The sequence below is a fragment of the Polistes canadensis genome, unplaced genomic scaffold (genome assembly GCF_001313835.1).
Source record: "Polistes canadensis isolate GaletaPanama2010 unplaced genomic scaffold, ASM131383v1 scaffold_32, whole genome shotgun sequence".
Taxonomy (NCBI): Eukaryota; Metazoa; Arthropoda; class Insecta; order Hymenoptera; family Vespidae; genus Polistes; species Polistes canadensis.
Genome location: NW_014569579.1, coordinates 685,872 through 707,970, shown reverse-complemented (window position 1 = coordinate 707,970; position 22,099 = coordinate 685,872). Strand labels below are relative to the sequence as shown.

The window sequence follows — 22,099 nt, the reverse complement described above, 5'->3', positions numbered from 1 at the left end:
TTATTTTGCTTCATTATTTTTTACGTTAGTTACAATATCGTATGGATAATTAGAAACCCACTGTACACGACAAGATTTTTTAAGACATTTGCATAGTGAATTTCCTTTGTTGTTAAAATGGAAACGATGGATTTTTTGAGACTTTGGAATATTTAAGAAACAATCTTCTCCTATCTCCGTTTTGTTCACGATGACCTACGATATCCGGTCATGAATTTTATTGTACGTATGAGAAATGGCAACAGTTTATCACAAATTACAATACAAACATTGAATCTATTGATGGTGTTAACACACTTGGAAATGATTTAAATTGAATGGTTCCGTCAATGGAATATTCTCATGCTGATAAAATGCATAGAATATATTTCATGTAATTAGAAATTAACAGAGTTTCCTCAAAGTTCGAACTAATGAGACCGTCAATTTATAAATTTATGAACCCCCATTAATTACTGCAAAAGTAACGATAATAATAATGCGATCATTATGAATACGTTTATATTAGATAAAAACTAGACATCCAAACAATAATTCATAATCATTATAATTTTCCTCTTTTCATTTTTCGAGATTACAATATAGTATGAATTTTAATTATAAACTAAAGATTATTGGATTTAAAATAAAACATATTAATTTAATTTGTTTTATGAATTGATAGAAAGCATATACTTACTTTTAAAATTAATAATAATATGATATTTATTAACTCTCATGTATAATTTGAAATTTATTTCATTTTCAATTAAGCGTGATTACGATAAAAGTATTATTCTTGATTATTTGAGTCGTTTATTTTGATAGTAACTGAAGTCCATTTTTTGTTTTTTCCGCGTAATTTTTTTTAATGAGATTTAATTTCCAATTGTAGATATTATTACGTTCAACAACAACAAAAGTAATAAAATGGACTTAGACCACTTTCAAAATATACGGTTTATTTATTAAATTAGATATTGTTTTGTAGTAAAAATTTATTAGAGCGTCATCTGTTGATATACGTACAGAATTAATTTCTATCGATAATATAGAATGCGTTAGGAAAATAAGAATGGAAATTTCAGGATCGTGTAATTTTTCTTTATTTTCTATAGTATAATCCCATTAATGAAATTGATTTAAGATTTAAGATACTATTTATTACCACAATTGTTACATAGATAACGATATTTATGATCTTGCTTAATTCGCAATGATTAATGCTGATACATATTATGAAACGTAACGATACAAATATATTTATATCACAGTCGTGGATAAAGAAATTAACACTAATTAATGTTTCGAAGATAGTTTACATAAAAACGTTAAAATCTTTCTAGAATTTACGTAACTTAAAAATTCGTTAATCAATTGATTACGATTATGCTCGTACAAAAAACATCATACTGAATTTAACAGAATCGCAGTGTAAATTCCATTGAGATTACAACGCATCGTTAAATCTAATTAATCTTAAGTATAATTAATTTGATTGGCGAGATAATCAGTAAAATGAAATACTTATATATTCTTAAAAATTAAAAATGATTTGTTCTTAACATATACATATTTCAAAAAGTAAAATGATATTAGAATAAGTGATACTTCTATAATCTATAATGATAGCTCGACATATAAAAATGTCCTTTGATCCACGTTTATTAACTGTAGAATATTTTTAATGTGGATGGTAAGACCAGTCTTATTGCAATCGCTGTTAATTAGCAATCTGCATACGAAATATTTTGTAATGTTAGCCGAGACCCTCTATTATCGGTAAGATAATACGTATCAATAATTATTTTTTGAATAATTTTCAAAGAGAAATACTTTTCATTTATATTTTAGACTAACACATTACTTGTTTCTTAAGCCGATAAAATTTAACACCAAGATAGAAGAAAAGTTTGCTACTTTGGATCATAAAGATTGTCACTTGTTACATGCATCGATAATAACGGAAACTGTATTATTTTATTAAACGTTTCTTCCATCGTAGATCGTAGACATATTACAATATTCAAAAGTATGACGATATAATTTTCAAATTTTTATCGAGACATTGATTTTCCGACAAGTTTGTATTTTTTTGTAAATTTTCTAATTATTATTTATAAGTTTTAAATATTAATAATTGAAAGCTTTAAAATACAGAAGGATAGCAATCAACTTTATCGACTGTTCCAAAAAAGGAAATTACAAATCACGAGAAATATTTTTACTTGGAAATCTTCTAATGATTGGCTAAAATCGTAAACGCAGATCGCGTTAACAAACGCAGAGAGAAATGTTACAATTTCTACAAACAGTATAACATCTTAAGAGGGAAAGTTATGAGAAGTATATCTACATACACATTACACGAGTTTTTAAACTTACGCACACATATATCGCGTATAATGTAATAACATTGTAATGATGATTTATGATTAAACGAATTTTATCATAGAACGTCTATTAGATTTAAAATTTATTATTATAGATATATCTAAGATCAGATATTTCAACGATCACGTTTATATAGTGATTGTATCGTCGGATAACCACCCCTTAAGGTGTTTATTTAAATTCGTTAATAAGAAAAAAAACATCGAAACTTTATGATTTTAATTCTTATTTTCAAAGGTTTTCTTATTTCAAAGGTTTCAAATGTTAAAATTCTCATTTTAACATTTTGTCAAAGTAACATTCATCGTTATGACATAATATACAATATTGTATAATAATGAATATACAGAAACGAAACGACGAAGTTTTTAATGCTACTTTTTGAAATTTTTTCGCTTATTATATTTTATCATTTTCTGTCACGCCTCACATATCTTCTTTTGTTTGAAACGCTCGTTTTTCATTATTCAACGCAAAATAATTAAATGTAAATTTCGAGCACTTCTTTCAAATTATATAAGCAATGTCATCGTAGTTACTCATATTTGACGAATAATACACTTCGAAATGAAACAATATTAACAAAAAGTAACAAAAAGTCCAATTTTAATCTTCATATTGCAAATTGATGGAAAACAACGTTTAGCTGTTGAAAGAATTCAAAAATAACTTGATATTTCATCTATACAGCTATATTGGGTAACGAAAATAAATGATTCACCCAAAAACTTAAATGAATTTTAATCTTCCATTTATTCAATATTCATCATAAACGGTAACAAAAAAATCCGTATCATGAATTAGATGAAATATCGAAGAGTTCGTGTAAAATTATCGAAATAAAGTAAATATAGATTTTGTTTAAATGAAAATTGATCGATTTCTATTATCGATTATTTTTCTTTAATAAATTATTATTTTTTTTCTTTTTAATCAAGCAATGCTCGTCATTTTAAAACGGAACTCTCTCTCTCTCTCTCTCTCTCTCTCTCTCTCTCTCTCTCTCTCTCTCTCTCTCTCATTATTTCTCTCTTTTCTCAACTCGACAAAGTTTCTTTTCTCTTTGTGAAAAGAAAGGAAAGAGAAAAAAAAAGGGGAGAGAGAAAAGAAAAAAAGGAAGAAGATTCGATTCGATAAGGTGAAGAGGTTAAGAGAAACTACGAGGATTTTGCGAGGCTGTCCGTGACTCAGAAACTTGCCTCGAGGGAGTTCTCTAGCTCGCTCAAGGCTGGCACCAACGTTTGAAGGGAAAAATATCGCGATCGATCGGCAGCATCGACGCTCGTCACGTGCTGGAATTGGCACGGCTGGCTTATATTGCTCTTCGCTGGTAGGACGACCTTCTTTTGAGGCACCTTCTTTTTCTTTTTACCTGGCACAGAAAGACTTATGTTCTCTGGACACGAGACCAGTCGTTCTATGTGCTGCCACAAATCGTTTGCTGCTTTCGGATTGTCAAAACTCAGTCCAGCCAAACGTGTGTGGTCCGACGAGAGACACATCGTGTGAAATGCTGGTCCGGATACCTATATCAAATTGTAATATTATATTGTATTTTTTTTCATTTTATTTATTATCTATTAAATAAGAAAGTAATATTAACTCGTTACAAAGATTTTATTATTCTTATTATAATTAAATATTTAACTTTAGAGATTCTTTTCTTTTTGTATTTTTAATTAACAATTTTATGCATTTTCAGGTGTATCAATTGAAAATTTCTTTAGTTAATAAATAAACAAATGTTCGTTTCTATTTGATTTCGAAATAATGTAAATATCATGTTATCTTATATTATATGTAGTATCTTTCTAATTAGAAATGGAAAAGAAGAGGAAGCATACCTTATACGATGAAAGATTATCGATAGTTTCTCGCCATAATGTGAAGCAAGTGCCTCGCTCAGCTAGCAAAATCTGGATGCGTCTTTTGGATCTTGATCGTGTCTCTCCAAGATCGAGGACGACGACCGGTATTCCAGTGAATCGAAGTTCCCACCTTTCTGTTTGCGAGGCGCTACCAAGATACAAGTTTGCTAGTGATTCGCATACGAATACCTGTAAATTCAAGGATAAAGATAAAGAAACGTTAATATGTTGAAATATTTTATCTATATACAAAGTGTACCATGTAAAGCGTTAAACGCAATTAACTTACAGAATATTCGTTATTTCAAAACAAATGTTTCAAGCAGAACATACTTTATTTCGAGGGGAATGTTTCGTTATGGTAAAAATTTTAATTAAATGAAAGTCCCTTTAAGAGTTTGTTGCGGTTCACTTTTTTTCTTGTATAGGAATTATGTTTTTCTACTTATTATTAGTCTGTTTAATGTAAGTAAAAACATATAGTTTTATTTAAAAAACAAATAAGTAAATAAAAATTATAATTCTCAAAATATAATAATCGCCTTGAAATCTCGAAGACATGTTTACCTAAACAAGATGGCCATTACAAGATGTCTCACTCGAAATAAAATAAGTTCCATTAGAAACAAATTTTGAATAACGAATAGAATTTCGTTTAAAATTTCAAATAAGATATACCTATATATATCAAACATTCATGAATAAATATATTTTCGTATAATATATTGAATTGTTCAGAATTTTAAAGAAAATTCAAAGGCTACACTTCTTCATTTCAATATACAATATGTCTAAAGTTTTTTCGCGTAAATTTTGTAAGCGTATATTCTAAGTTTAAAAATAAAAAAGAAAGTTATATAAACATTTACGTCTTTATTCAAAAGTTACACAAAATCGTAAAAATATTAAAATGTACTGTTCAAAATGTTGGCCGCCTATTCAAATACAAGTATAACATTGCTGTAGTCTATTGTTTATGATATGACGAATTTCATGTGAATTTTTATTAATTTCTGCAATTGCATCCCTAACTCATTTTATCATAACATCAAGTGTTAACTATCTCATGTCAGTTGCAAAAAATTTTTATTTCAATTTCCCGCATGAATACCTTGTTTCCAAATTTTAGTTATATTTGTCTTTCAGTTGTCTTTTAACCAAATGCTTGCTTCACAATTTACAAGCAAGTTTTTTATTTCACGTACGACCTTCTTGTCTGCTGTATAAACATTATTTCTAATCAATTCATTACATTTTGTCGTTGATAAGACTAAGTATGAAAATTTGCTAATACATTTCTGCGATAATTTACATTGATAATATTATAATAATAAAATGATTATAATTTGGAAACAAGATAGTATCGTGTACATAATTATATGAAACCACTTTTAAAATTATGTCCACATATTTTGAACAGCATATATATGCATTGTGTTTTATATGATACCTGTGACTTAAGTCCACGAAAGAAAGTCTCCAATTGTTCACGTTCCATTTGGCTGACCGGATCTAATCGTGATTCGTCGCTGTTTTCGGAACTATCGCTTCCTTCGTAGCTCGAAGTAGCGGAAGTATCGGCCTCGCCAGTCGAAGACAGTCGTCTTCTGGTCGTGCCACTGTATTCGCTATAGTATGATGAACTATGTAGAGAAAGATTCGATTGTAGTGCTGGACAGGAGGACGCATACACCGGTCCATTCATTTTGCCCTAAAAACAAAGGACACAATAATATTAGATTTTATTATTTTTTTTTTTTTATTAAACATCGATTGCATTATTTATTAAATTGTATATATTTTCGGATCGATATCAGAATAAATTTTAATGCAGTAATGATTTATTGATTGCCTTTCAGCATTACAAGAAATACAATATATAATATTATACATTTGCACGAAAAAGAAATGAAAAGAAAAAAAAAAAATTAAATGGAATAAAAATTTTTATAGTTTACAAAAATAATATTTCTGATATGTACAAGTAGAAATATTTTTCAGAATTTTTTTGAATTTCACCGATTTTCCACTTATTTGGTGTCTGAGTCCTTTAGATCGAATATGTCCGATGAATTACATTCAGCTAAATATTGCAAATCAAATAGTGAATGGACTTTGAACATACGTTATTGGCCGAACGTTAAATCCTATTTAAACGGAGGCGAATAGTTAGAGTTTCGAGTTGGATATATGAGCGCGTCGGCTTTTTCTCCACCTTCAAATGCGTTTCAATGGCCACACCGACTCTCAACTCCATTTATCATGCTCTTATCTTCTCTCTTTCCGTCAGTATGACATAGAAATCGAATAGATAGGTAAGCCTTAGAAAATATTACGCTCGATTTCGTCTAAAAGCGAGGGAACTTTTGTCTGATAGAGAAAGAATTGCTCCTCTTTTGCGTTTATGTTATATATGAAAGCTTATCGATTTCATGAAAGTTCCTAGCTTGAAGTTTAAATTCTTCTATAAATATCTCAGCAGTATTTGTATCGACTCATTTCTTTTCGATTTTATCCTTAAATGTTATACGAGTTTGAACTTTACGATTCAAGAAGAAAGAGTTACAAAGAAAATACTTGGATACTTATGAGTATATATATAAGTAATCAATAATAAGCGAAGAAATAATTTAATCTGACTAACAATAAAATAAAATTCCTTGGTCAATGTCAAGGACTTCGTTTTAACAGATATAAGTATCTTTTGTTATGAAAATCTTCACAAAAAGATTCCATTGTATATAATTATTTCCAATGTAAAAATAAGAAAAATGTGTGCTAACAAAATTTAAGGGAGAAGGAAAGAAAGAGAAACTGTTTGAATCCTATTGATTTTTCTCTTCCTTTTTTTTTTTTTCTTTCTTTTCTCCTGTTAATTGACCTCGGTGGTGGAAAAAACTAGGTCGTCGACTTCGATGCTGTGACGCAAGAGATAGTAGCAAGTTCGTAAAAGAACTAATCAGTCAATGGCGTACCGACAACGACCCACTTAACTTGAACGAGAAAAGTCTACCTTCCGATGGCCTTAATTTCATCTCCCTGCTTATAATCACCTACGTAAATACCTACATGATCAATTAATAGATGTCCGCTTGTAATTTAACGCCACTGTGTTTAAATAAAGGGAAAGATGAATCAGAGTTTCGATATAACCTACCAAAGTGTGTAAACATCATCGTTGCACTCTTCGAATATTCTCGCTCCAATTCTCCTCTTTTTTCGATTAACCGATCGAACTTTGTTAATTATCGTAAACATCGGGTCTATGATATTTATGAGATATTATTAGATATAAGGATCATCCACTTATTATAAGCTTCTTCTAATAAACTAAAACGATATTCAACGAAGAGTTAGAGAGAAGCAAAGGATCTCTAATCGTTTTCTTGTTTATCGATGATAATGATGATAGCTGATGCATAAATCTCTCCGGCGATTCTGAACTTTCATCTTTGCATCCAAGAGCACGCGTCACTTGTAATACGCTGATTTCACTTTTATCCAATGATCGTTCTAGGAAGTTACTTTTAACATGATTGTTATAATGATTTATTTCTATATATAAAAAATGGCAAATGTTGAATATGCTTTCAAGTTTATTTGAAATGTGTTTGTTTAATAAAAGATAAATAATTGAAGATCTTATACACGTACAGTACATTAGGAAAAAATAAACAATTATTTAACGTAAATATTTATATATACGGAAATAGAAAAACAAGAATAGTAATGTCTTTTTTTAGCTTATCTATCAGTTTTTTTAATCTTTAATATTTTATTGCATATTTGTTATTTCTTTTCTTTTTGTCTTCTTTTTTCCTTTGAAACTATACAAAAATTCTTGGGTAGATTGAAAAGTTTAGAACCTAACATAGAAAAAATATTTTTTTTTGTCATATTCACACTTCTATTTTTCGACAGTTTCAAAAGTTTGCAATACATCCTCGTAAAATCTATGAATGTATCCTATTTTTATCTCTGTTATTTTTTTAAAACGTATCAAACTTTCTGTTTAATCGTAAAAGTACAAGCGGATAAAAAAGTTTCAATAATATGGGTGTGTGTATATGTGTGTGCGGGCATCTTTCCCGACCGGATGTATCATCTTTTGAAAAATGAAATCGATGAGGGTAGATACTCTTTTGGTGTCATAATAAGCCCGCATGTGTTCAAAATGATCTTTTAGTATAGATCTTTTACCAAAGGATTTACTATTATATCGCTTCGATATAACGATAGGAATTGAAACATGAAAGGTATGATCTGAAACCTATACCCGGAAGTATATTGTTCGCATTTTGTATCGTTTAATGGGGTAGGAGGAATCCAATAGTATTTTTCGAAGCGTGATAAATCGCTAAATTGAAGATTATCAATGTATTATGAACGATAGTGAACAAAAAAATTAAAATAATAATATAAAAAAATTCAATTAAATAAATATAGATAAACAAAGAGAGAGAGAGAGAGAGAGAGAGAGAGAAAGATAGTATTGATTTATGATTAATAATATATAATAATTCGTATCTATACTAATATATAAATCTGTAGACTCTGTCCGTACATTTAATTTTTTTTTCATCATTCAGAGATGAATATCTATTTTTTTCACCACTCATCTAACATTTGATATTTTTTAAATTATTGTCTGTCTGCTCTTTGTCCGCTTATAATTCAATAACTTTCTAATTTTTATCTTCCATTATTTATTTCATTATTTAAATGAAAATATCTTACCTATAGAAAAAGTCGAATAAAAATATAACTACTACAAAAAAAATATAATTAAAAACTCTCTATAATTTCAAATATTTTACACATTACTTATTTCAAACTATTAATATATATATAATTATTAATCGAAGCTGTTCTAATTGACTAGTTACATTGCAGATAATGTATTTGGCATTATAATAATTATTGGCGATTGCGAAATAATTACTTTTATTATAGCAATTTCAAATATATGCCCATTGTTTATTATTATTGCAATAATTACTATAATGTTTTACATTATACAAAATAAATATATAGACTTTTATTTATAATAGAATTTCTAATTTAAGAATATCGATATAATCATTACATTCTTAATTTCTTATTTATGTTCTTAGTTGTTATGATTTTAATTGAGCATGACAAAATAGTTATAATTTTTTATATTTAGTTAAATAGATATCTGAAGATATTTTACGTACCTATATAAATAAATGCTTATTACAATATGTTCAGATTTTCGTATTGTAATATTCGTTGATGGAATCGATAAAATCAGATACGCTCTACTTATTGTTCAGTTCATAACGAGCTTCCTAACGAATACACATATATACGTTTCTATGCATTGTAAATGGTACGTATAATCACATTGAGTGTATATAGCGGAAAACCGTAATCGATAACGTTTTACGATACACGATAAATGAACCAACGACATCGTCATACTTGAGTAGCTAGACAAATTACAGATTTGTGGATGCTCCTGTATGATATTTGAGTTAGTAAAGTAGGAAGCTCTCTTTTAAATAGTTCAAGAATTTTTTTCTATCTGCGAGAGCAGGAAATTTCTATACAAGAGATAGCGATGATTTCATAGTTTGTAAAATAAAAAACTATAAAACGGATTTCCCTGATGATATTTCTACATTTTTATTTTTATTCTTTTTTTTACGACTATCTGTCTAGTAATAATCTATGAGTTAATAGCTGCATATTTCGAACATCTATTTTTCTGCTAATAATATAATACACGAGCACGTAACTATTGTATAAATATTATACGTAAAAAGCGCAATGAAATTCTTATTTTAAAAACAAAGTACATAATTAAACTGCAAATTTTCTTTCAATGTTAATTATGGGTTTGATAATAATTATTATCTGTTATAAAATAATAATAATACTAATAAACTCTTTATGTGTGACTAGGATAAGAACAGAATAGTCCCACAGTAATGTTTGCTTGTCGTAAAAGGTGACTAAAAAGAAAAAAACCTTTGAAAGCGATGAAAAAATGACTCCGAAAAAAAGCCAATTAATTATTAATACTAATAATAAACATAGAAATAGGACACACTAGAATTACGTATGCAGCTGCATTTGAAGATAGTGCTATCACACTAGCAGGATGCATTTTAGCGCGATTAGGAAACGTTGTCTGTCGAGTAGAACATACTCGCTAAATTAATGGCTCGAAAAGCCATCCTTCGTTGGAATGTAGCAAATACGTCACTGATATAACCCTGCGTGACACTGTGGTAATCGTAAATGTATGTGTGTGTGTGAGTATGAGAACGAACAAGAATCCTAAACGGATTTTCTTGTATTTCTTTTTCACCTGTGTTTCGTTTTCTTTAGACAGGAAACAAGATGCCTCGTTACGACGTCGTTGAACATTTTTTTGCGTGTGATTAATCAAGTAGAATTAGCATCGTATTCGTTGGACCAAAACGATTGGCTTTATTTACTTTTCGAAAAATAAATGTGTCATTACAAAAGTTGGTTTTTAAACGTTCTTTTTTCTTGTCTTGATAGATGAGTATATCTAAGCATTAAAATAACACATACGCAAATATTTATAATTTAAATTCATTTTTAATATTCAATCATAGGAGTTTTCGTTCAACAACAAAAAATCATTAAGTTTTCTAGACAATAAGAATTAGGTATTAATAATAAAAACATTTCAGAGAAATCTTACGTGACTTGGAGACTTAATAATACACGTCCTGGTATGCATTTATTTATATATATATATACATAACAGATATATAAATGTAATATTAATAAACTTTGAAACACGTAAAAATGACGGATTTGAGATTTCTTGTTTATAGTCATACAAAAATAATTAAAAAAATTTCTCGGTAGATCACGTAGATGGTTTATTAATAATGCAGCTCTTATTATAATTCCTTTAAAAGAAAATAATTAAATCTTTGATCTTCGATAAATATTACTTGGGAAGAATAACACGCACAAAATATACTGTGTATTATCAATAAATTCGTTGTCGCTTAAAGGCAAAGGCATATACTCCTTTGATCTCGACACCCTTCCGATGGAATCTTTCTCTATCCATCTCACTCTCTTTTTCTTTACCTGCTATTTCTACTTTCTATATCTTCTGAAGTTACTCTTTCACCTCTTCCTTCCTCTCATAGTTTCTCTCCATTCTCAAGGCACGTCGTATTTCGTGATAGGACAATAAACACGAATGCGAACGAGACGCAATCTATCGACACAACACAATTCTTGCTGGCCCTTCCTCTCAATCTTTTTCTTTTTCTTATTTTATATTTTATTTTCCTTTCTTTTTCTCTTTGTATCTCAGACCCTTTCCAATGTTGCATTGTCTATTCCACGTTAGTACCGTGTTTACGCTATTACACGGGGTATACATTATATCTTGGGAACGTTACGCAGCTGGTAGTGCATACACAAAATATACAAACACACACACACTATCACACGCATATACATTTATAAGTCAAACGTTTGTCGAAGCACGCACGTGGTGCCCCATCGTCGTTGCACTTATCCCAAGGATTACCGTTCTCCGGTGCAACGACCGCCGAGAGAAGAATAGTACGCGTGACGATGCAGGAAACTCCGAGGTTCCAGGTTGTTAAGCGGCCTATGACCTTGAGAGACCCGCATATATAAGGAAAAGGTACATAAGCTTTTTCGTGGGACGATAATGATTTCGAAGTAGACGTTCCGTGACGTCTTCCGCTTGAAGAAAGTTTTCTCTCACGCAGAAGTGAAATCGATTGGTAAGACATGTGTTGAAAAAAATTGCCAAATATTGCTTTTCTAAATTATTATTCATCAATATTTTTCTGAATTGCTGAATCTAATGGTACATTATAATATTATTTTGAAATTTGTATTTGATACTTTTGTTTTCATACATTTAGCTTATCATATTATATATGAGTTATATTATATATGAATTATTATCATATACAGTCAATAAAAAGAGTATTCGTATCCGCTTTTATTGTAAATGCTAAATAATTGATAATTGTTTGTAATAAGAAATTTTAAAATTCTTATACATAGAAACTTATTTTAAGATTATTAAACTTTAAAATTGACATAGATTTTATTGCAGAAAAACATTTTATTGTTTGAGAAATATATAATTTTACTTAAATGATGAAAAATTAACTTTTTAACTTTAGTAGAAATATATTAGTAAATTGTGCGTGTTGATTGAATATTTGTTAATATTTTTATTTTGTTATTATTAAAAAATATTACTAGTACTTTAAAAGTGTAGTTATATTATAAATACATTATATATATTATATTATAAAAAGACTTATATATAACACTTAAATTCATTTTTGAAAAAATGTTGAAAATCTAATATTATAGTAAGCGTTCTAAGTATCAAACTAATATTTTCAATATTAACTCATAAGAAATTATATCAAATAAGAAATTCGTCCAATGTAAATAGTCTTATAATTCGTAAAATTTAAAGCATTATCACTTTTTAGGCCAATGCCAAACCTATTGAAATCATTTTTAATATTTCTCATGACCAGTCAAATACTTACAAGTCTTGGTAAAACGAGTAAATACCGTGTTAACCTGTTTATCTTGTTGCTTATCCTCATAAGTTCACGAACGTGTCGCTAATCGTAATGTAGTCTTGATAAACCGTTTTAGCAAACCGTGTCAAGGAATATTCGATAGAGCACAAAAGTAGTTATTTAGCTTGGTTTCGTACGTTGGCGTAACAAATTATTCTCATTCGAGAAATAAGCAAAATGAGAAAAAAAGAGAGAGAGAGAGAGAGAGAGAGATAAAGAGATACAAGGAGATTGAGGATAATTGTTCGACCAATTAAATGTCGTCAAAAATAACGTGTGAGAAGACAACGAACCCGTCATTATTAAAGAAGTACGTTGATTCATTTAGGCTGGTTTATTATTGACAAAATGAACGACGAAGTGTAGAGACAACGTGTTTGTACGCTTGACAGAAGTTTCAATGCGATGAGTCTTCTTTTTCAAAGGGAAGGAGTATAATACTAGTAGTAAGTGTAATTATTACAGGCTCGTGAATGGTCGTAATGAGAGAAATGACGTCATCTTCGTGAACGGTTGTTCGCTGGAGAAATCGAGAGGACGATACTCTCGGAAATGTGAACCGAGCGAGTCCGAAGAGAATTCACTTTCTCGATGTCGTCGTCGTTGTCGACTCGCATACCTTTCTTTCTCTCTCGTAGATCTTTGATCATTCATGAATCACGTCGAAGCAGCACGCGTAGGTATCGTTGATTCGAAATTATCGTTTCTCTTTTGCCATGAATTTAGTTTGAAATATGTCGTCGATGATATACGATACGAGTGAAAAATTAATTATTTTGAAATAATTACATTAGCATTTGTTGGATGTGTGTGTAATAATACAAAAATCTTTTTCTTACTTTTTACTTTGAAGATACTTTTTCAAATCGTATAGTATATTATTATTATCAATATATACGAAATCATTAAGTTAAATATTATAATAGATATAAATATTTTTATTTGTATTATATTATATTAATATTAAGTGTGTTATAAGGCAATATTAACATATTTGCATCAGAGTTATAATTGTTCTATCAGTTTGATCAATCGGAGACGTTTAATTGAAAATCAGCCTCCTTATTAATCATAGATTTTATTTCGAATTATGAAATTTAATTGTTTATAAATTTTAATTTAAATTAGAAATACCAACCAAGTTTATTACCAATTGCAGAAAACGTCTGAACAACAATTAACCCATTCATTGTCGAGAAAATTAAGCACACATCATCTTGAATGGCAAAAGTTTATTTTTAAAGAAAACATAAGAAATTTCTTAAATATTAATATTTATTAATTGCAGATGTAGTCCTTGAGTGTGGCATCTATGATTTGATAAAAAAAAATATAAAATATCTACGAGATTTCTTGCAGTTAACGTGTACCATCCAATAAAATTCCTACATATCGTAGTTGGCATTGAATGAGTTAAAGAGTTCAAATTTCCTGGTAGTTTATTACCATTTCCGCATAATTAGACGTACTGCTCACTAAACGCGTGAAAATTATTCCACGCTAGGTGACTAGTATAAATTTTCATGTGCGGATTATTACGCTTACGGATGCAAATGGATTAACAATTGAATAGTTTAATAACAAGATTTTGAATAGATGAAATGTAGTTAATAATTTTTATTCGTTTTTCTTGCAAATAATATCTTATCGATAAGTTTGGAGGAGTAAAACGTGATCTTTCATGGATTCGTTATCGATTTTAATACCTTTTCTTTCACCGCAAAATGTTCATAGGACGAGTATCAAATTGCGAACCACGATTTTGCGGTCGATTAAATTATCCCCTCGTAGTTCGGTTCTCTTAATCGACCAAGATGATCACCAAGATAGAATTTTAACGAGTCTTTCCTTAAGGGATCAACGTTGAAGGGAAATCATTGTCTCTCTCTCTCTCTCTCTCTTTCTCTCTTTCTCTCTTTCTATTCCTTTAAGGGCAATCAAAAAGATTGCAGAAACGTGATGCGATGCGGAAAGCTTTCGTTATCTCGTTCGTCAGTCTTTTACAGCAATTTTCGTCTAGAATCGTTACGGCGTACAATATCAGTTTACAAAATTCATAGAAGTCGCAGATAAGATTGTAACTATTTAAAAAAAAAAAAAAAAACACACTCACTTGTTAATATAAAAGTTACATAAATCTGCACGGTGCAATAGATTAAATATGTAACGTTTTAATTAACAACGATTACATAGAAATTCCTAAAGATTTGTATAGCGAATTTTATCTGTTAAACTATATCTAGTATTTTTCTGCAAAAATATCATCTACCTTTGCAATCTCGAGAAGTTTCATCACGGAAGACCGAAATGTGCCGCGCGAAATGTAAACATTCTCAATGCGAACATTGTGTCATCAGTCGAGTTTTATGCAACGTTTTCTTACTGTCTGAGAGCGTGCCATTTTTCACGTTAAGTATCATTGTATTTTATATGTTCTGTTTAGAAAAGTTTAAAAAGAGAAGCTATGAGAAGTTTGTTAAGAAGAAAAAAAGAAAAATAGAAAAAAGAAAACTACTTAGCTTTGATAACGTCAAAATGTAATAAGTATTAATTATTATCAATTTAACGTTGATCTTATAAATGTTTCGGATGGTAAGAAATTCAATTTTTTCTTTTTTATCTCGTTCTAAATATCTACGGTTATAAGACTATATGTATATATATATATACGTATATGCGTGTATATACGTATACATTTATATAGGAATAGATGAAAACCGCAGGGGAAACTAACGCGGTATACCTCGCAAATAGGAAACAGAACGCACAGAAAGCGGTTATAACGCTAGACCAGAGTTATGTGCAAGTCGTATATCGGATCTACCCGCTAACCAACTCGTCTGTACTTCCTTGCGATCCAGGTCGTTTCTATGTACCTACATAGAATACACATACGTACATATATCCATACGTATATACGTACGTATAACTATGAATCGCTTTTAAATAAAACAACTTGTTCCCTCGCACGTTCGAAATCATTTCGAAACATAGAAAAGCCTGAGAAGTCGTGTATAATCTAGTTCCTACAGCCGGAAGATCTTATTAACGCTTGAGATCTATTTTCATTGTGTTATATAGAATAATCTAGCTCGATAGAAATGTTTATACGTATCTAACGATAGAGATCAAATCATTTTATGCTACTTTTTTTAACTCAAGTGAATATAATTGCTTTTGATTTTTATATTTTAAATTTCAAACTGCGTGCGACTGCAAAATTCCAATATATTAATGTTAAACGTAGATTAATACTTAATATAAGGTGGTATTTTAAACAATATTTTTTCTTTATTACTACTTTTATATAAATTATGATAATTTTCCACTTAATTTACGATACAAATTAATAGATAATAATATAATCTTATTTATTCATAAAAATTATGCATTAACACATTTATTGCTGAACTAATTTTATAAAAATAATTATATAAATCTAATAAAATTCATAACTTTTTACTTTTTATGCATAGAAGATACTAGAGAAATCATTATCATTATTTTCAAATAAGACTTTATTACTATTAGGAATTATACTTTTATTTTTATAAATTTCGTAAAAAAACACGCATTCACAAAAGACATCTTTCTTAGCACAAAAAACAAGCATTCACAAAAGACATCTTACCTAGAAACATTTAATACGAAATCTATAAAAGTAATTGTTATCAGTAACTTCAAATTTATTCAACATGTTACATAGTTAAATTCGTTATGACAAAAAAAAAGTGCGAATATATTAATTTGAAAATATAAAGCGAATAGACCAATGATACGATTTTAACGTAAAATATAAAATATTGAAATTTGATTAGGGATACCGACGAATTGTTTAAATCCTCTCTTTCATATTGATTGGTTGATTTAGCATCGTAAAGAATAACGTGTGAAATTTATTTGCCCTCTGTAAAATAGCAGACAATGGCTGTCGCTTTCCCTGTTAAAGATCTTCCTTCTGATTTGACGGGTGAAGTAGCAGGCGAGCATTAATCAAAGAAACAAAAGGGAACATCGTGCTTCAGCTAACGCGTTAATCCGAACTCGTGAATATTGTCTCTCTTCAGTTCCTGTTTTCCTTTAACGATAAATTATTTTCTTTACTGCAATAAAAAATAAATAATCGACCTCCCTTATCAACGTGCAAATTAAACGAGTATTATAAATCGTTAAGTGAAATCTGCGTACAGACGAAGAAGCGTTACAGAAAGCGAAACGTAACATTTATATATATTGCACTGATATGTAACGCAGTAATCCGGACTACCCAGCTTGTAATTATAAATTAAGCGTAGACGCGTTGTAAAATATGAAACTCGTTCCTAGCACACCTTTTAAATAGGCATGCGTCCCTTTTGCTAGATGCATAAATTTAAAAGATGCTGCGATTCGTTTAGATGCGCGGCCAACTACCAATCGTGAAATGTCACGAATTCAATCGACTTTAACTTTCTTCGACGAGAGGTCTTGAATCTGCACAAATAGCTAAATTCACAATTGCTCATTATTGCTTAATTCTTAAGGATTTATTTCTTCGATTATTTATGCAATACAATGAGTGACCCTAAAAATCGTACATCGTTACACTTTCTCGATTTTTGCTTGAAAATTATTAATATAGTGTGTTTAGGATATCTTCGTTATACATATGTAGTCTTTTAAGTTAAATTCATTAAATATATGTATTTGTTTTTAATTTTTTTTAATTCTGGAAACACTATATTAATAGTTGTTAAGTAAAAATTTAGTAAGCATGACGATGTACGATTTTAAAGGACACTCACTGTATATAGGTATTTGCGTATTTTATTATAGCAAAACATTAGTTTTGAAAATGTAAAAAATACAATTTTATTAGTTTTGGCCAAATAATAATGTGAATTAGTGACGAAGAATATTAAGTAGTTTGCCGTAAAGAGACGAATAATTTAATAATAATATGATTACGTATTCAAAACAATTTTTTATTTTTTTGTTGTTATTAAACATAAATATCAGAGAAATCAAATAAAATTTTATTTGCCTGTGTTTTGTAATTTAAAAATCTCATTTGTTATTATTACCACGCGACTTATTGGATATAAACGTATAATATTATGATCATTTTGAAATTTATTTTCTTGATTATATATTGGACATAATTTTTTATTTTATTATTGTTAAGCATAAATTTTAAAGACGTTAAGTATAGAAGTCGATTTGCATATCAAATCTATCGAAGCTTATTTTAATTATTAATGCATACAGTCTTATTCTTCATAAGTTATATTAGAGTTCAAAGTTATATTACATGATGCATGAGATATCTCATCAGGTATAGAAATTCAAACTTGAAAAATATTTTCAAAGTATCACGCGAAGTGCATACACCGTGAAAGCAATGTTTACAAACTTTATTAGAGCATCGATTTACAAGCAGACATAGTATCACGTGCTACATAGAAACGTGAGAGGTATTAACGTAATTGTTCTTGGGTATGAACACGACCGGTGAAGCTTCAGAGAGTGGCATCGTACTTCGTGTAGAGATTCAATGGTGGCAAAGTTACGATAGAATACGTGTCATAGTGACAGCTGTCGAAATCACCGAAGTAATTCCTATATTCATTCGATATCGAAACAAAAGCTGTTTTGGATATTCGAGATCGTTCTTGATGCCACGACTCGATAAATTTTGTATTACAAAAATTTGGAAAAAACAATTTTTTATTATTATTAATTAAACAATCATTAGAAAAAATCGTTAAAAATTAATTTTTATTGTGAATTATGACAGTACTCGTCAACTGAAATTTACTTTTTATACGGTCATTTTAAATAAGCCTAAGGGTCACGTGTAAAACAATTTAATAGACATATATACAGTTTTATTAGAAATATATCTAATCGTCCTTATTTTTAGAGTACGTATTTATGTAAATTTAACTTTTTGGTTTAAAAGACATTAATCGTATTTTTTATCACAGCGTTAGTATAAATTATTGATAGAAGTATTAAATTCAAGGTGAAATTATTACGTTAAATATATCGAGTAAACCGAAAATGTGAAAATATTTATGACACCGTCCGATTAGGTTACATTTGCATAATCCGTTTGACGATCACTTTCATATCGTCGTTAGATTATTGAAGTTATCTAATTTCCAATAATCCATGCATATATGCATGTATATATATATTTGAGTCGTCGTTAGCATACAACATATATATCTACAGGTATTTATTGCGAGTAATAGGACGCAATAGCCCCGTATAATTTGAACATGAGTCAGAAGTTACGACGGTGTTATTAGACGTAGAGTTATACGCGTGAAATGGCGGCAAGGCCATGAGTCATTCATATAGCGTATGCTCAATATAGGAAAATAACAAAATCGGTTGGAGAATACTGTGGATTCATAAAAAAAGAGGAAATAAAAATATTGGTAAAATTTATATTCATATAGACATTGAAAAATGTACGAAAACCGTAACTTTTTATTCGTTTGTTAGATTGATATAAAAGTTAACTTCATTAAATTGCAACGAAAAGCACTGAGTTTATTCCGTGAGTGGTCTCTTAAACGAAGTACGGTTCTTGAAAATGAAAAAGTTTCTTTACGAGTGTCAACAGGGTCCTTGACTTATACACACACTAAGATAATGACTATTGAAATATAATGAACTAATTCATGTTTGAGTGTGTGAAATATCGAGTTCTCAATTTTATTTATATCTTTATATTAACTCATTTAAACATTCGAAATTATTCATTAGCAAGTATAATAAGTTGGAAATGATTCAAATATCTATATTAATGTACATTGTATAATTAAAAATAAATAAAATATAATTGATAATTTATGCACATAACGTGACAGTAGTGTAGTCATAAGAATTTAAATTCCTTTCACATTTTTCCGGGTTCGTTATTTAAATTTACAAAGAGTAATACTTATACTTTTTTTTATTAACGTTTGACTGAACGAAATGTATAAGGTCGGTCATTATAATGCATCAAAGAGCATACGATCGCGTACGTTTCTTTTGTTTTATATGTTCATTATGCAAGCTCATTATCCTTATTATTCTATGTAGCTTTTCATACCGATTTTATCGTTTTATTCGGTATAAAAAATTGAAATATAGAAGTCAAGTGATAATAACATAGCTAAATACGAATAAGATTGAAAATCCAATTAAACTATTACTAATTACCACTAATTACGTGGATTATATTGCACGAAAATTAGAACGTACAATCGTACGAAAACTTAAGCGAACTGCCAGTGGTGTATTAATCGATCGATTAAACATCAACTGCGTAATCATGGGAGAATCTCTGCTTTGACGATTCGTTACTAATTAGGGCTGGACTATTTGACAACATTTCTAACTGAAATTATAATGACTGATTAGGAGAGAGAGAGAGAGAGAGAGTATCGGTTGTTATATGATATGAGAGCATATACATATATACATACATATACCTATCATACATTTATATAAACATGAGATATACGAAAATACGTGATAATATAATACAATATATTGTGCGTATGTGTTTTCGAATATTATGCATATATTTATGAATATTCACATATATATACACCGTCTCGGTTTTAGCCTCTTTCATTCTGTACTATGAAAATGTGCAGTTGCGTCGTTCAAGATTAATCTTAGGTATATTACATCCGGGATAAAATTCAGGAAGCATTAAATCCACGCGGGAAAGTAACGTAGCTGGATGGATGCGTTTGAAGGATCATATAGGCCCACAAAATTCGCTAGAAATTCAAGGTAGATTTTAATTTTCTCTTCGTGAATTCTCATTCCAGCTACATAATTTGTTCATTCTTATTTTCAATAGTAGAGGATATTTCATGCTACATTTCGTTCTCGTTACTTTGAAGATAATATTATCTACGAATCTAGTTAGTGCGTACGTATATGTGAATCTCGTAAACTTTCGAAGCAATGTATCCAAGTATTTATTACTCCTAAAGAAGTGCACCGATTTTCTCACCAGTACGTACTAGACGAGCTCAATCTCGCAAATGGAACTATTTTACGAGGGTGTACTTTCTATGCTTCAGAGGATATTATGATTCTTTGTGTATGTGTATGTACATTTGTATTTTGAATAAGTTAGCACGTGGTTTATCTTCTAACACATTTTACAGAGAACCCAGAACTGTAGAAAATATTAACTTCTAAAGATATAAAAGGAAACCATGCGAATTACGTTTTAATAAATAACTTCTTCCATCTAATAATACCATTATTTGTCCGTGTTATTTCATTGAAAAAAGTTTATTGAATTTTTCAGATTGAATGTGAATCATAGTATTAATCTGAAAAAGTTTTTTGATTGAAAGTGTCGATTGATCTCGACGAACAGATTTTCCGACAATAATACAAATAAGTTTAATAATGACAAAGACCATGTCTATTGTAAAGTTACTCGGGAAAGAAAAAAAAGGGAACTTAAACGAAATCGTACGTGCGTTTGGGAAAGTTTCTTTACAAAGAAACTTCTTACTACAAAAAGTCGTAAATCCAGTCTCCTACTATTTCGGTCAAATATAGCCGCGAGACAGAAATTTTTGCGCTCATTGTATTCCGTAACTTTTGGATTATTCTCGTTTTCTTTTTTATTCTCGTGTATAATCGATGATAATAGGTCGATCGAATAGTAGGTCACGTTTCTCAGATCTTTTTTTCTCACAATGTTAAAATATTTCAATTCATATCTTTTAACAGATTATTTCTGTCACAGAATCATAATACTTTGCTTGTATATAAAATTAATATATAGAAGACAGAGTTGAGAGAAATGCATATTGCTTACTTAAATTGTAACAATTTTATTTTTATTGTCGAATATAAATAAGTAATATTTAACAATGAATATATGAAATTAGTGAGGAATGAGAGATATACATTATATATATAATATTGAATATAATAATAAAAATATATAGTATAAAATATGTTCCATTTACAATGAAAATAATATATTACGTAAAATATTTTAAGTTTTACGATTTTAGTAACTCTTCCTTACATATACATATGTTGGATAAATATATATATATAAACTAGGATAAATATTATTAGATAAATTATTTTGAGACATAAAAGCCATTTAGAGGCCAAAGCAGTTAACTCACTCCACTATTAGTATTTTTTTAAATTTTATTATCAAGGCACTCGGTCAATATTTTTCTTTTTAAATTTATAATAAATTTCCTTAATAATTATGCTTAACACACA

The 22,099-nt window shown here is 29.1% G+C and overlaps 1 protein-coding gene across 1 annotated transcript in view; it reads right to left on the bottom strand.

Annotated features, from left to right (window-relative positions):
* Nucleotides 1-1,120: 1,120 nt before the first annotated feature.
* Nucleotides 1,121-22,099, bottom strand: part of LOC106784229 — a 38,935-nt gene continuing 17,956 nt past the window's right edge. Inside the window, exons 2-4 of the mRNA XM_014743555.1 lie at nt 5,692-5,952; nt 4,218-4,430; nt 1,121-3,899 (exon numbers count right to left, since the gene is read on the bottom strand). Of these exons, the coding sequence (XP_014599041.1) occupies nt 3,561-3,899; nt 4,218-4,430; nt 5,692-5,952 (813 nt within the window). The 3' untranslated portion in view covers nt 1,121-3,560. The remainder of the gene's footprint in view (nt 3,900-4,217; nt 4,431-5,691; nt 5,953-22,099) is intronic.